This window comes from Bubalus kerabau, chromosome 20 (assembly GCF_029407905.1).
Source record: "Bubalus kerabau isolate K-KA32 ecotype Philippines breed swamp buffalo chromosome 20, PCC_UOA_SB_1v2, whole genome shotgun sequence".
In the NCBI taxonomy this organism is placed as follows: domain Eukaryota; kingdom Metazoa; phylum Chordata; class Mammalia; order Artiodactyla; family Bovidae; genus Bubalus; species Bubalus kerabau.
Window position 1 is genome coordinate 40,277,266 of NC_073643.1, and position 15,282 is coordinate 40,292,547.

The 15,282-nt window shown below is 42.0% G+C and overlaps 1 protein-coding gene across 7 annotated transcripts in view; it reads left to right on the forward strand.

Annotated features, from left to right (window-relative positions):
* CADPS (calcium dependent secretion activator) overlaps nt 1–15,282 on the forward strand; it is a 474,061-nt gene that overhangs the window by 110,454 nt on the left and 348,325 nt on the right. For all 7 annotated transcript variants that reach the window (XM_055558508.1, XM_055558510.1, XM_055558511.1 and 4 more), the window contains exons 2-3: nt 5,014–5,127; nt 14,147–14,479. In XM_055558508.1, the coding sequence (XP_055414483.1) occupies nt 5,014–5,127; nt 14,147–14,479 (447 nt within the window). The remainder of the gene's footprint in view (nt 1–5,013; nt 5,128–14,146; nt 14,480–15,282) is intronic.

The following is a 15,282-nucleotide window of genomic DNA, read 5'->3' on the forward strand; positions in this document are numbered from 1 at the left end:
TACTGCTTTTGATTCGTCAGGGCCTAGCCCTGGAGGGTGAGATGAGAAATGGTGTGTTTTGTTGGTCTCAGGGCCTGGGGCAGGGCCAGGGCCAGGCAGGCAATAAGTTATCTGTAAATATTTCTTGAATAAATGAGCACTAGGCTTGTTTAACAAAAGGTGAGAGTGATAATGGGTTTGGCTTGGGTCAGCAATCCTGTCTTCTAGATTGTGTGCACCTCATTTTATGTTAATTATTGAAGCACTTAAGGCAAAAGCACAGTTTATTGTTTTCCTTTCCATTCCTGCCCCATCACCTCACTGCATCCAACTCCCAAATCTTGCAGAGTTGGTATGGATCCAGACCTGGAAGGAATTCTCAGCAAGAAATTCTGTGAGATGCTTCAGCTGGTTCTGTACTGTAAAGATTTGTGACTTAAATCAGCCTGCTTAAAAGAAATTCATGTGATGGTGTCATTTTTATGAAGAAATCAACTGCTGCCTGGTATTTCAGTGTATATAACTATGATTTTCTGTACAACTCCACTGATAATCAATATACTCAGGTTAGACCAGTAAAGCTTAAGCAGCATAGAAGTGAGTTATTCCCTGCTCTAGGCCCATGCTGTACACTTGCTGCATGTGGCTACTCAACCCTTGCAGTGGGGTTGTTCTGAACTGGGATGTACTTTAGGTGTACATGGGTTTCCCTGGTGGTTCAGACTGGTAAAAGGTCCACCTGCAATGCAAGAGATCCGGGCTTGATCTCTGGGTTGGGAAGATCCCCTGGAGAAGGAAATGGCAACCCATTCCCAGTATTCTTGCCTGGAGAATTCCATTGACAGAGGACCTGGGGGGCTACAGTCCATGGGGTCACATAGAGTCAGATACGACTGAGCAACTAAAACACACACAGACACACACACACACTGAATTCAAAGACATAGTATAAAAAAAGAATGTAAACTATTTTGTTAGTAATTTCTCTAATAGTTACAATCAATGTGATAGTATCTTGACATGTTGGGACTAACGAAGTATATGAAAATTCATTTTACCTGCTTTTTACTTTTTGAAATGTGACTAGAAAATGAAAATGTATTAGAAAATGTAAATTACATTGACATTGGCCATTGGTATTCTAGAACAAAACAGCTATGAATCTGATACAAATCTAACTCCTTTGTGCTGCTCAGTTGCTAAATCCTGTCTGACTCTTTTGTGACCCCATTGACTTTAACCCTCCAGGCTCTTCTGTCCATGAGATTTCCCCAGGCAAGAATACTGGAGTGGGTTGCCATTTCCTTCTACAGGGGATCTTCCCAACCCAGGGGTCGAACCTGCATCTTCAGCTTTGGCCCGTATGCTCTTTACCACTGAGCCACCAGGGAAGGCCCCTACGTCTGCCTCCAAATTCACCATTCCCCAGTTCTCCCAAAGTACAAAAAATGAGCTAAAGCACCCCAACTTTAGTGTATATCTGTTTTCAAAAATCTGTTCTGCTTCAATTAATTTCCTGATGGAGTCAAAACTCACACCAGACTTCAGTCTCCTATAGCTTTTAGCCTTATTTTCTACTAGCAAAACTTTCTTTGACTCAAGTGGTGAAAACACTCTCAATGTATATAGAAACTCATAATTAAAAAAAATAACTCGTATCATGTCACTGAATAGCTATAACTATCCCAAGGTAGTGAGTAATTAGGATTATTACCATTTTGCAAGTAAGAAAACTGAGGATGAGATAACATTTATTTATTTAATCATGGCCCTATTCCAGCAATGAATTGTAAGTTTGGCCAACTTGGAAAACATAAGTCACTTTTCCAAGATGACACAGGGGTTGATAGAACTGGGCCTGAAATGATCTGCTTCGTCTTTCTACTAGAGCAGCGGTTCTCAGACACAGCATCCTATGGTCAATTAGGAGGTGTGACTTTGTACAAAAAGTGAAAGTTACTGAGTCATGTCTGATTCTTTGTGACCGCACAGATTGTAGCCCACCTGACTCTTCTGTTCATGGAATTCTCCAGGCAAGAATATTGGAGTGAGTTGCCATGCCTTTCTCCAGAGTATCATCCCAACTCAGGGAATCAAACCTGATCTCCTGTGTCTCATGCATTGCAGGTAGATTCTTTACTGTCTGAGCCACCAGAGAAACCCATGACTTTGTATGAATAACGTTTAAAAGAGCAAAGTTGTTAGCTGACTTTCTTTTTAGCTAAATTAGAAATGATGAAAGGATGTTCAAGAATACTTTATCTTCTATATACTTCATTCATTCATCCATTTAACATGAATACCTGGCATGTATTAAGGCACTAAGTTGGCCCTGGGGAAACATCAGTGAACAAAATAGCAAGAAGAGACAGATCATCTAACAAATTTGATCATAACAAGTAGTGTTGGTGATGGACAGGGAGGCCTGGCGTGCTGCGATTCATGGGGTCGCAAAGAGTCGGACACGACTGAGCGACTGAACTGAACTGAACTGAACAAGTAGTTAGAATACATGATGTGGCCTGGAATTACTTAGCAGGCAAATATAGGCTAGGGTTTGAGAAGGGCTTCCTGAGACTGAAAGACAGTGGAACACAGCTAGATAAGGGAGGGAGAAGAGAAAATAAACAGGAATCTTTCAGGGATGCTTTCCTAAGTGGGGAAGAAAGGCAGGCTTGATGAGGTAGAGAATCACATATAACCTACTGCTCCAGTTATCTATGCCACACCCTGGAATAACAGTACAGTTTAAAAACTTTTGTCTATTTCCATGCTGCACTTAGCAGGATACTTACCCCCAAGCTTTATCGAAATATGATTGAAATATAACATACATAGGTTTAAGACATACAGTGTGGCAATTCAGTCCATGCATATACTGCAGAATCTTACCACAAGAAGGTTGGTTAACCCTTCTATCCCCTCACATAATTACCATTTTTCTCTTGTGATAGCATGTAACATTACTCTCTTTACAACTTTCAAATACTTAATAGAGTAATATAAATTATAGCCACTATGTTAATACATATTAGAATTCTAGAACTTACTCATCTTATGGCCAGAAATTTTCACTCTTTGATTGCATTTCCCCCACCCCCAGCCCCCAGTAGCCACTATTGTGGTCTCTATTTTTATGAGTTCGGGTTTTTTAGATTCTGCATATGTGAGAGCATACAATATTTGTCTTTGTCTGTCTGACTTATTTCACTTAGCATAGTGCCTTCAAGGTGCCTACGTGTTGTTGCAAAAGGAGGATTTTCTTGTTATGGCTGAATAATATTCCAATGTGTGTGTTTGTGTACTTATGATAATATTCCAATGTATGTATTATGAATGTATAGGTATGTGCGTATGTACACACATGCATATATACATATCAAATTTTCTTTACCTGTTCATACATTGATGAGGAGTAGGTTGTTTCTATATTTTGGTTATTATAAATAATACTGCAATGAACATGGGAAGGAGTTATCTCTTCAAGAGAGTGTCTTCCTTCCCTTCCTGGGAATGTATACCTAGAAGTGGGATTGCTAGAGCATATGGTAGTTGTATTTTTAATTTTTTCAGAAACCACAGTGGCTGTACCAATTCTAGCAACAGTTAATAGAATTTCCTTTTCTCAACACCTTTGCCAATACTTATATCTTATCTTTTTGATAATAGCTACTCTAGCAGGTGTGTGGTGATGGCGGTTTTGATTGGCATTTCCCTCATGATTAGTAAAATAGAGCATCTTTTCATGTACTAAGTGGCCATTTGTATGTCTTCTGTGGAAAAATGTCTATTCAAGTCCTCTGCCCATTTTTTTAATCTTTTTTTTTTTCTATTGAGGTATATGTCTTATGGGTATTAACCTCTTACCAGGCAAATGATTTGAAAATATTTTCTCCCATTCCATAGATTGTATTTCATTTTGCTGATTGTTTCTTTGGCTATGTGACAGCTTTTTAGTTTAATGTAGTCTCATCTGTTTATTTTTGATGTTATTCTTTGTGATTTTGGTGTGATAGCCAAAAAATCATTGCCAAGACCAATGTCAGGAAGCTTTACCCTATGTTTTCCTCTGTAGGATAACAGTTCCAGGTCTTACATTTGTCTTTAACATATTTGAATTAATTTTTGTGAAAGTGATAGTCATTCAGTCATGTCTCACTCTTTGTGACAACATGGGCTGTAGTCCATGGAATTCTCCAGGCCAGAATACTGGAGGGGGTAGCCTTTCCCTTCTCCAAGGGATCTTCCTAACCCAGGGATCAAACCCAGGGCTCCCAAATTGGGGGCAGATTCTTTACCAGCTGAGCCACAGGGAAGCCCAAGAATACTGGAGTGGGTGGCTTATCCCTTCTCCAGCGGATCTTCCCGACCCCAGGAATTGAACCAGGATCTCCTGCACTGCAAGCAGATTCTTTACCAACTGAGTTATCAGGGAAGTGTTTGTGTGTGTGTGTGTGTGTGTGTGTGTGTGGTAGAAGATAGGAGTGCAGTTTCATTCTGATGCATGTGAATATCTGGTTTTCCAACATCATTTATTGAAGAGATTGTCCTTTCCCTATTAAGTATTCTTAGCTCCCTTGCCGTATATTAGTGAGTTATGTATATGTGGGTTAATTTCTGGGTTCTCCACCTTGGCTGATATCTGCCTCTCAAAATAAAAAAAAAATAAAATAATTGAATGCAAAACTGGGAAGAAATGTATGGTAGCAACCCATTATCTATCATTTCCACCATGGAAATACAATAGATGTAAGTAATCTCAAAAACACAAATAATCAAAGAAGCAGGAAGCATTGAATTCTGAGTTTTTGAATTTTGTTTTTAATATAATTTAGCTCTAATTTATATTAATTTTTAGTAATGATATGTTTAACAGCTGCCTCACAGAATTTCTGCAAATATAGCAGTCAGCTTCCACATGCCAGTACACGCCAGCTCCAGCATGCCAATGGGCCTGGCATCTTCAATATAAAGTAACTGTGACCCTTGTTTAGAGAAGGTCCTCACCATCTCCTCCTCCTCTGTTTCTTACAGATCAGCAAACAACAGCTGCAGACAGTCAAGGACCGGTTTCAGGCTTTCCTCAATGGGGAAACCCAAATCGTGGCTGACGAAGCCTTTATGAACGCTGTCCAGAGTTACTATGAGGTAAGGTTCACCGGACAGAAGAATGCCAACACTGCTCAAACCTGGAGTCTGGGGTTTCTGAAATACTGGTCAGTGAGAACAGTAGCTTTGGCCTTCTACAGGGCCATCTTTCTTGAGGTCAAGGGGTCTGTGATTGATTATAACTTTAAGGAGTATAAAGAAGCATTTTGTTCAAGGGGTGAGGGAAATTGTAAATTGTTATACCAGGAAGAGTGGTGAGTGTTTTACATACCATTTATTGTTTAATCTTGACAATAGTGATATTATTCCCATTTTACTGATGAAGAGACTGAGGCTCAGGGAAGTTAGGTCAATTTTTCAAAGTCACACAGCTATTAAAATGCCTTCCTCCTTTTTTCCTTTCTTTACTCAGTTTTTAGGTAGAAAATTGTTTTAAAACAAAAACACTGGTGTCCCTGCCTCAGTCAATGAGCACATGCTTATTCTGCCCTTGAGCGCTGTGTTTCTCAGTAGATGTTTTAAAAATGTTCGTTGATTGATTCAGTGAAACGCTCCTTCTTGTTGCTAAGCACTTGACTCCTTCTTTCATGGAAAGAGTGGAGCAAGATTGCAATGAGATCTTGTGAAAATATTATTGATTGGTTTGCTAGTTAGCCTTTAATAGTAAACAGCCTTTGTCTCCTTGATGTTTGCTAGGTCCATCCACAGACTCATTTTGCATGCTATTTTTTCCTCAATGAAATTTCTATTTGGATCTGTTTTAGAAGTCTGATTTGTTTTTATATATGTCAGATTTAATTTTTTTTCATTTTACAAACAGTGTTAATGATTGCCAATAAGGGTCGAATTTAATGCTTCATCTGCTGTGATATATTTTTTGGTTAGATTTAAGGGCGAATGGAAATGAGATATGCAATTACAGTGTTTGTGTGGCAGTGAATAACCTAAATATATTTAAGAAGGTTCTGTTTAGAAACTGCCAGGGCTTGAAACCAATTATCCCCCCTTTTGTCAAAATCTGGAAACCAGTTGAGACCAGGCAGACACTTATCAATAATTCTCCATGTTTAGAGTAATTCATGAGTTTGTAAATTTGCAGATTGCAGATCTTAATTAGAAAGCTCATTTGACTAATGATATAAATTACAAGAAAGCACCATTTCTATCTATTAATTAAATTTGAAAATTAATAGTCATCAACTTGCTAATGAGTCTCTGGAAATTACCATGATATCTATAGTTGTCCTGATATTTTCCTCTATAGTGGCTAGTTTATTTGAAAGGGCTTCTGTTTAGTCTGATGAGAATATAAACATAAAGAAATTACTGAATATTTAATATTGAGATCTGAGTAACAGGAAATAATGTCGGGTATTAATTATTTACTGTATTCATTAGTAAAGCTTTAGAGTGTCTTGAGATTCATGTTTCTTGGGAAGCCTAATCCTCTGAAGCAAAGGTCCCTAGTCAAGGCATCAGGATTGATACATCATTTGGGAGTGCTCCAAGTTGATTACTCATCACTTGCTCTCTCTCCTTTCATTCTTGGGCAGTGGAGAGCTAGCATCTTTTCCTCTGCCCAGTTGCAGAGTCCCATCCCTTCCTCTGGGACCCAGTGGCTTTTATGTCAGTGTTTGCCTCACCAGGTAGACCAAGGATCAGACCCAGGACAGACACCACCTCTGGAGCTGGAGTGCAGGTTCAGTCCCACTGGAACCATTTGTGTTGAAATGGCCTGGTTTCCCATTAAGAAACTGGGACGCTTTTTAATAGAAGGGGGAATGTATGCTTAAGAGCCAAAACCAACAGATAGTCTCCTAAATTCTCAACCTCCACTCCCCTACACATACTCTCTCTCTCCATCCCACCATACCAACCCTGATATGTCCCAGTTTACAAGTGATAATGACAACTTAAAAACAAACAAACAAACACATTTTCTCCAAAAGTTCTGAGATTACTATAGTCAGTTATTAATACTAAAGTCAGTTTCTGGAAATACCATTGTTTTGCAAAGACAATAATGCTTTGTCAACCTGCTAGAGTAGTAATGAGCATTTTTTTTTTAATAAAGGGAGTGGGGAGCCACTGTCCTTGTTCCATCTGTGCCCACCCACATCCAGCCCAGTCTGAGCCCAGCTGCCCAGCATTCATTGCAAGCTAGTCAGGCCTGGAAGCAGAGCGGGCCAGGATAGAGGGAGACCAAGGTTCCCTGTGGCAAAGCAGATCAAGCAGGGCAGGAGATTAATCCTTTAATCTCTTTCATGATGGCTTTGAGGGCTGGGCACCAAGGTGGATGCTCTGAGATCTAGCTCAGCAACTTCATCCTGTTTCCATGCCACGGGGCTAAGCCATCAGAGAGTCCCCCACCCCGTTTCTCCAGGGCCCCCACATTTTTCTAACTCTCAGCTCTTTTAAGACAAATTGTGAAACATAAGCCCTCCCACCCTCCATCCTCATCCTCACCTCCCTCCCCATTTACCTGCTTAATTTTCGTTCCTTCACAGGCTGGCCCTGACAGCAGTGAAGAGAGGCAGATGGAAAGGTCTTACAGAACCTTCCTCACTGAGACCCTGCTTGGAAGGAAACATGGGGGCAACTGGTGGGCCCGGGGAGTGTAGAGCACGGTAGACGGCATGCAGACCAGCACTCCTGTTAGAGCAGGACAGCTGCTGTCTGGACTGCAGCCAGCACCACTGCTATGACTGAGTTTCGTTTTGTTTCATTTTATTTTTAGCTGATCTTCTCTAACAAAGCCTCAGTTAGTTTTTGTCACACTAAATTTGAATAGTGTATCCAACAGAGTTCTTTGATTGCGAGTAACAGAAACTGACTGTGGCTAAATTAAGCCCTAATAACAACAACAACTGTTGTTTTGTTATCAAAAGAGAAAAACCATCTAGAGAGAAGATGGGACGCAGGATAGCTTAGCCTCAGGAAGCTGGGTAGCAGGATATAATGCATACCCCATCACTGGCATGAATCTACTTCAACCCCGTCCCTTTCTTATGCTTCCCCTCTCTGAATCTGAACCCCAGAAGAGGGAGTCTGAATGCCAAGTTCAGGCCCCAGTTCACTACTTGGCAAAGGAAGCGCACGGTCCCGTGAGTGACAGCCCCAGCGAAATAGTGTGTAGCAATAAAGGTGTTCTCGGAATGAGGTGCTGTTACAGAAGGGGATGGATGGTTGGCAGGCAAAACCTGCAGGTGTCCTCTGCACAGGGTGACGTATGTCATTTCATCTTTATCACTGAACTTTTTTTAATCTAAGAAAAGTAGATGTGTGTGTGACCTGGCTATTTTTCTAAAATAAGGCTATACATTTTCATAGGCAAAACCACTATGATTCCTCAGTGGCCTAGGAAAAGAGTAACCAGCCATTCTAAAGGCACTTATTCCTGTGGGAACAACCAGGCAAGGAAGGAGGGAGCAGAGGGCCGAGTGGTTAAGACTACTAGGGGTCCCCAGCCTCTGGGAGCTAATGCTTGGTGATCTCAGGTGGAGCTGATGTAATAGTAATAGAAATAAAGTGCACAATAAATGTAATGTACTCAAATCATCCCAGAACAATTCCCCTCTCCTCGGTCTGTGGAAAAATTGTCTTCCATGAAACTGGTCCTTGGTGTCAAAAAGTTGGGGACCAGAAGCAAGAGGATGAGTTGAGTGTCTGAAAGTGGGGGTGGATTCTGGTTTGGCTGCAGAGTGGCTGTGGGACCTCAGCCACCTCTGAGCTTCAGTTTCTTCATCTGTAGTAGTATCTTCCTTGCTGTCAAGATTTCATTCCAAACACACACACTTAGACATACAACCTCATCATAAATCTTCAACAAAAAAGTGCTGTTATGAATAAAGAGTGGAAGAGTGGTGATATAGTGCCCACCTGCTGTGTAGAAATAATTGATAAAAGAGGATTGAAAGTTACAGAATCAATCCACTCCCTAGTTTGGGGCCTAGACATGGGGATGGAAGGTCAAGGTCAAGGCAGGGGGAAAGGACATAGAAAGGGGCAAGGGAATTACTTTGGTTCCTAACCTTCCACCACTTAGCATAGGTCATGGCCTCAGATATGTTTCTTAAATTTGCCTAGGTTCCCCTTACTTTCTGACAAAAAAAGTCTTTAAGATCCAAAGATGCTTTTTATTTAAGAAATTTACATGCATCTTGCCTCAGTGAAAGTAAAATTTGTCATTTTCCCACGTAGAAAGGGGTGATTTATATAACTGTGAAAGTCAAGCATGTCAATTGTAAAACTAGACAATAGGGAAAAAATGGAAATGAAATGGTTAGGAAAATACCTCTAATCCCATCATGCTAGACAACCACTATTAAATTTTGGTATATGTCTTTCCAGGTACTTTTTGATATATCTATACTTGGAAAGATAGATCCTTGATTTCCATGTTAAGATGGAAAATAACTTAAAAATGTTAATAACCCATTTGTTTCATTTCACAGTTGTTTTCAATCTTTCTACTTCTGCAAAAGTCACACCTGTGCTAGCTCAATCATCAGTAAAAAGTTTTATTACAGTACCTGTGATGTTCTCAATCAAAAGTTACAGTCCTGTGCCCCAACCCCACTTCACCCCTATGACTGGAAGTCTCCGATTTAGCAGCATATCATGGACATCCTTTGATGCTGATAAAAGAAGAAAAGTTATCTTTTTTCATGGTTGTATAATAATCAATTTAAAAATAACAGTTAACTTTTATTACGTTCTTGGAGCAGGCAGCGTGTTCATCAGTTGCCTTTCATGGTCTCATTGAGTTCCCTTGCCAATCCTGCACAGCAGGGTGGTTATGATTCCCATTTGAAAGATGATAAAACTGAAGCTCAGAAAGATGAAGTAAGTTGCTCAGCTGCCAAAGCCAGCAGCTGGTGGAGCCAGAATTTGATCTCAGGTTGTCTGACACTAGAGCCCACGATTACCATTATGTGTGTGCCAGTCATCAGAAACATTGTTAGTAACCTGGTTTTTGTAGGTTTTCAAAATCTTATTTACTATAGCATCTAGGTATTTTTCTTATTTATGTTGAAATGATGTGCTTTTGTAGAGCAGGAGAGGATCCACCTTGTGTTCTCAGCCTGTCTGTAGAGAAGCAGGGACTGGGCCAGCTTTACCCCATAGCATGTCCCATCATTAAGTACCGATGCGCTTCTGTGTTTCTAAAACAACCTTGAGGCTGCCTGGCTCTGGCAATGGAGGGAAGAACTGATGGATGAGGCTGAGTTGCTGAATTGACTGCCCTTCACTGTTTCGTATTTATTTGTTTATCTGCCCTCTCCCATTATGACCTGTCTGGGAGTTGGCAGAGAAGCGGGCAGGATTTATGGATGTGCCGCATAGAGCTGTGCCTGGAGTTGAAGTCTCTTGCAAGAGCCACTGAAAAATGAAACAGAAAACAAAACACAAAATACCAGATAGAGCTCCTGGTACAAATGAATTTCAAGGGTCGTTTTAGAGACACACAAGTACGTTGCCTGCGTGGCTTCCCTTCGGACAAGACTGAGAAGCCAAGACAGATGATGTGCCTGGAAAATTAGCTTTCTGCTGCCACCGTTTCTCCCTGTGGCTGACTTGCTGCTTTTTTGGCACTTGTCCGTCTCCTCCATCTTCTGCCTCCTTCCTCTATTCTCTTAACATTCCACTCATCTCCTTTTGTTCTGGGGCCTAGTGATTGTATCTTACCTGTGGACAGATGGAGCCCTCCACTTTTCAGAGTCTTTTCAATTTGATCTTTCTCAGAGAAGGCTGGCTGGTTGAACCCCAGGTAATGGTGAAGGAGTGAGGTTGATAGAAGTTAAGTGATTGTCTAAAGCCATCCGCTAGTAGTACAACGAATATATATTTAGTGGCTATTGTGTATAAAGGAAGGACCTGTGGAAAGCAGATAACGTGTGCAGGACCCAGGGATCACCAGTTATGGATGCTGACTGGGACCAATGTGCCAATATCCTCATTTCTTCCCCAGAGAAGGGCATGGCAACCCACTCCAGTATTCTTGCCTGGAGAATCCCATGGACAGAGGAACCTGGTGGGCTATAGTCCATGGGGTCTCGAAGAGTTAGACACAACTGAGAGACTAACACTTCCTCATTTCTTATCCCCTATTGTCAGGTCTCATGGAAAACGTAGTGTCAGTCAATTGTTTTTAAGAGACCAGTGTATTTGTGCTTGCTGGTATCTTCTTTACCTTCTTCCCTCCATCCAGATATAATCTGCATAGGGTCTTTGCTTTGAGATGTCTGCTTTGTTCCTGTTGTTCATTCACTGATTTTTCTCATTCGACATAGCACCAACTATGTGCCAGGCACTGTCTTAGGCACTCAGAAAAAAATAATAGGAACAAAGCAGATACAACTCCTGCCTTCCGAGGACTTATATAGTCTATCTGGAGCCTCAGACATTAACTAAAGTTAGAGAGACAAAGGACAGATAGCAGCTGTGGAGGGGCTCTGGGGGAAAAGAATACGGTGCTGAGAACCTGAAATGGGGTCCCGTTCCAGGTTTGTGGGACGCTGCTATGGACAAATGGAAGGAGAGTGTGGCTTCATTGTTGAGTGAATGTTTTTAAGTCTCCTCTAATATTCACTAGTGCTGACAGCAAGGAATTAACCCCTTTGCATCGCTACCACCGTCACTCACCTGTGCTCATAAGCTGTCTCTCAACTGGCCTCCTGTCTACTCTCCTGGCCTTCTTCAGGTCCATTTTCTACATTAAAGCCAGAGTATGTGAACCTGATTGTGTCCTGTCTAGATTTAAAGCCTTCATTGGCTTCCCAGTGCCCTTCAAATGAGAGTTAATGTTCTTAATAGAACCTCCCATGCCGTTGGCCATCTGGCCCCTTCTACCTATCTTACACTGATCATTTTCACGCTTCTCTCGCCACAGCCACACTGACTTCTCCTTATTTCCTCAGATCCTCAGTGTGTTTACATATGTTATTCCTTCTTTCATTCTTCTCCTACCCGTCTTTCACATTTCACCTTAAAGGAGTTCTCCAGGAAGGCTTTCCTGACCACATGTTGGAATGTATTCCTGGCTACAAGCATGCATGAAGCTGCACAGCTTCCCTTGGTTAGCTCTTGTCCCAGGTCGTAATGATATTTGTGTGGGAGGAATAGGCCAATGTCACAGAGGCATGAGGGCTGGGGCAACATCTCTTTCCTCCTCATTCTAACTCTGGCACCTGGCACATGCCTTCCTCCAGTGAGTACCTAAAGAAAGGGTGAATGGACTCATGAGTAACAGTATAAACTTTATAGCTTAAAAGACAAGCTCAAAGTTTTATAGTTCAACTCCCTCAGTGTATAGATAAGATACTAGAGGATCAGAGAGATGACGTAACTTACCCAAGGTTACACAGAAAGTTAATGGCAGAGCTGGCCTGGGAGTATGGTTTACAGGTCACATCACAGTGTTATACTGTCACTCCAGAAACTTCCTCTTTTGCTTCAAAACTTTGATGCTCCTTGAGATCTAGACCTATAACTGAAACACAGTGCGTTCGTTACATGGAGAAACTACCTGCATTAAGCATTATAGAGTTTCAGGTGAATTGCTAGCTCATTAAAGCTCTTAAAGCCGCGATTCATTTGTAACCTTTTTTTTTTTTAATAATTGATTTTTAAATGAACTCTAAGGTCTCAACTGAGTACCATTCCCAAGCACAGTGGAGCAGGCCATGGCCTGTAGCCTGTGAAACAAATCCTTGGTCCTTTTTCTCTCTGAATGAGTTCATTCAATTGACAATAAATGGAGTCCAACTTTCTAATATCTCTCCTCCCCAAGGAAGGCTTTGTGATGAAGTGGGAGGCAATGAGATGCCCCCCAAGCAATCGCCTACCACAGGTATTCTCTGAAATATGACAGGGAAGTGCATATTTGTTCTGCTTCTGGAAGGCTATTTATGTACCTTCTGAACCGTGACTAGGACAGGACATGGCTCAAAAACGTCAGGTGTTTCCTCTTGGTGAATAGGAAGCAGCAGCTTCACTGCCTTGTATGACACCCCAGAACTGTGTAGCTTATATACGGTTCCAGATGCAGTGAAAGGAAACTGTTGCTAATGGCTGCTCTATCCCAGGATCAAGGCAGCACTAGCAAGATAACCAAGGGCTGTCCCACCAGGCAGGTGAGACTCATAGGAAAGGGAGGAACCAGGGTGAAGTCAAGAGACCATGCATTTATAGAGTTGTCCATTTTGAGTTAATGAGTTAAAAAAAAGACTCCTCTCTGAAGTCTTGGCTTTCCCATTTACAAAATGGATTGAGTGTAAGGCCTGCCTTCCTCATTATTCACTCTCAAAGCAGGAGGCTCTACTCTAAAGATGGGTGGTGATATTTGGGGGAAGAAGAAGGGCACATTTCTGGCCCACGTGGAGTTTACATTTGGGGAGGGGAGACAGGCCTGAAATACATATTTATGCAATCCTTGTTCAATATGAACTGTGATGAGTATCACTGAGAGGATAAAATGAGATATAAATAGTGGACTATGTACTGTGTGAAGTGCTATGACCAGACATCATCCCGGCTATTTTACATATAAAAATAATACCCACCACCACAACAACCCATATGGTATTAATATGAACCACCCTTTCAAGTGTTTATCATATATTGACTCATTTATCCCTCATTTAGAAGCACATGCGCTGTAGAAACTACTCTTGTCCCAATTTTATAGATGAGAAAACTGAAGTACAAAGAGGCTAATCTGTTGTAAGAAATACGCCACTAAGTGGCAGAGAAAGGACCCAAGCAGTCTGAGTAGCTGAGTCTCTATATCAGGCTGCCTCTCAGGATATGACTGTCTCATTTTATCCTTGAGACAATCTAGGAAATACCACTGTCATTCCCATTTTCCAGATTTGGACACAAAAGCAGAACGCCTAAGAGACTCCCCTGAGTTCCCACAGCTAGGAGGTAGCAGTCAGGCTCTGACCCACCCCGGTGCCTCCTGGGATGCCCTCGAAGGGGTCAGCCCCGCCCCCGCCCCAGGAAACACTTCTTCCAGGGCAGCTTTCTGACGTCTGCCCTGCCCCCTCCCACACAGGTGTTCCTGAAGAGCGACCGCGTGGCACGCATGGTGCAGAGCGGCGGCTGCTCTGCCAACGACTCGCGAGAAGTCTTCAAGAAGCACATTGAGAAGCGCGTGCGCAGTCTGCCGGAGATCGACGGCCTCAGCAAGGAGACCGTGCTGAGCTCCTGGATGGCCAAGTTTGATGCCATTTACCGCGGGGAGGAGGACCCCAGGAAGCAGCAGGCCCGGATGACGGCCAGCGCCGCTTCCGAGCTGATTCTGAGCAAAGAGCAACTCTACGAGATGTTCCAGAACATTCTTGGGATCAAGAAGTTCGAGCATCAGCTCCTGTACAATGCTTGCCAGGTAAGAAGCTGTCACCTGGGCCCAGGGCTGTGAGTAAAGCAGGGCCAGGGACTTCCCTGGTGGTCTGGGGTGAAGGCTCCGCACTTCCACTGGAGGGGTTTCGGATTGCATCCCTGGTGGGGAACTAATATCCCCCGAGCTATGCAGCACAGGGGAAAAAAAAAAAATCAGGGCCCTATGACAAGGGACACGACTGAGCGACTGATCTGATCTGCTGACAACTTCTATGTTCCCTAGTCATTGTTGCCTTCGTGTGCTTATCTTGATTTTTTAAAATGTATTTTTAAATTACATTTTGTAATTTTAATATATTTTAAAATTACATTTTGTAACTGCATTGGTAAAAGTTGAATATGGTCCAGTCTAGAATATTTTCAGGTTTTTTTTTTTTTTTTTAAACTTTACATAACTGTATTAGTTTTGCCAAATATCAAAATGAATCCGCCACAGGTATACATGTGTTCCCCATCCTGAACCCTCCTCCCTCCTCCCTCCCCATTCCATCCCTCTGGGTCGTCCCAGTGCACCAGCCCCAAGCATCCAGTATGGTGCATCCAACCTGGACTGGCAACTCATTTCATACATGATATTTTACATGTTTCAATGCCATTCTCCCAAATCTTCCCACCCTCTCCCTCTCCCACAGAGTCCATAAGACTGTTCTATACATCAGTGTCTCTTTTGCTGTCTCGTACACAGGGTTATTGTTACCATCTTTCTAAATTCCATATATATGCGTTAGTATACTGTATTGGTGTTTTTCTTTCTGGCTTACTTCACTCTGTATAATAGGCTCCAGTTTC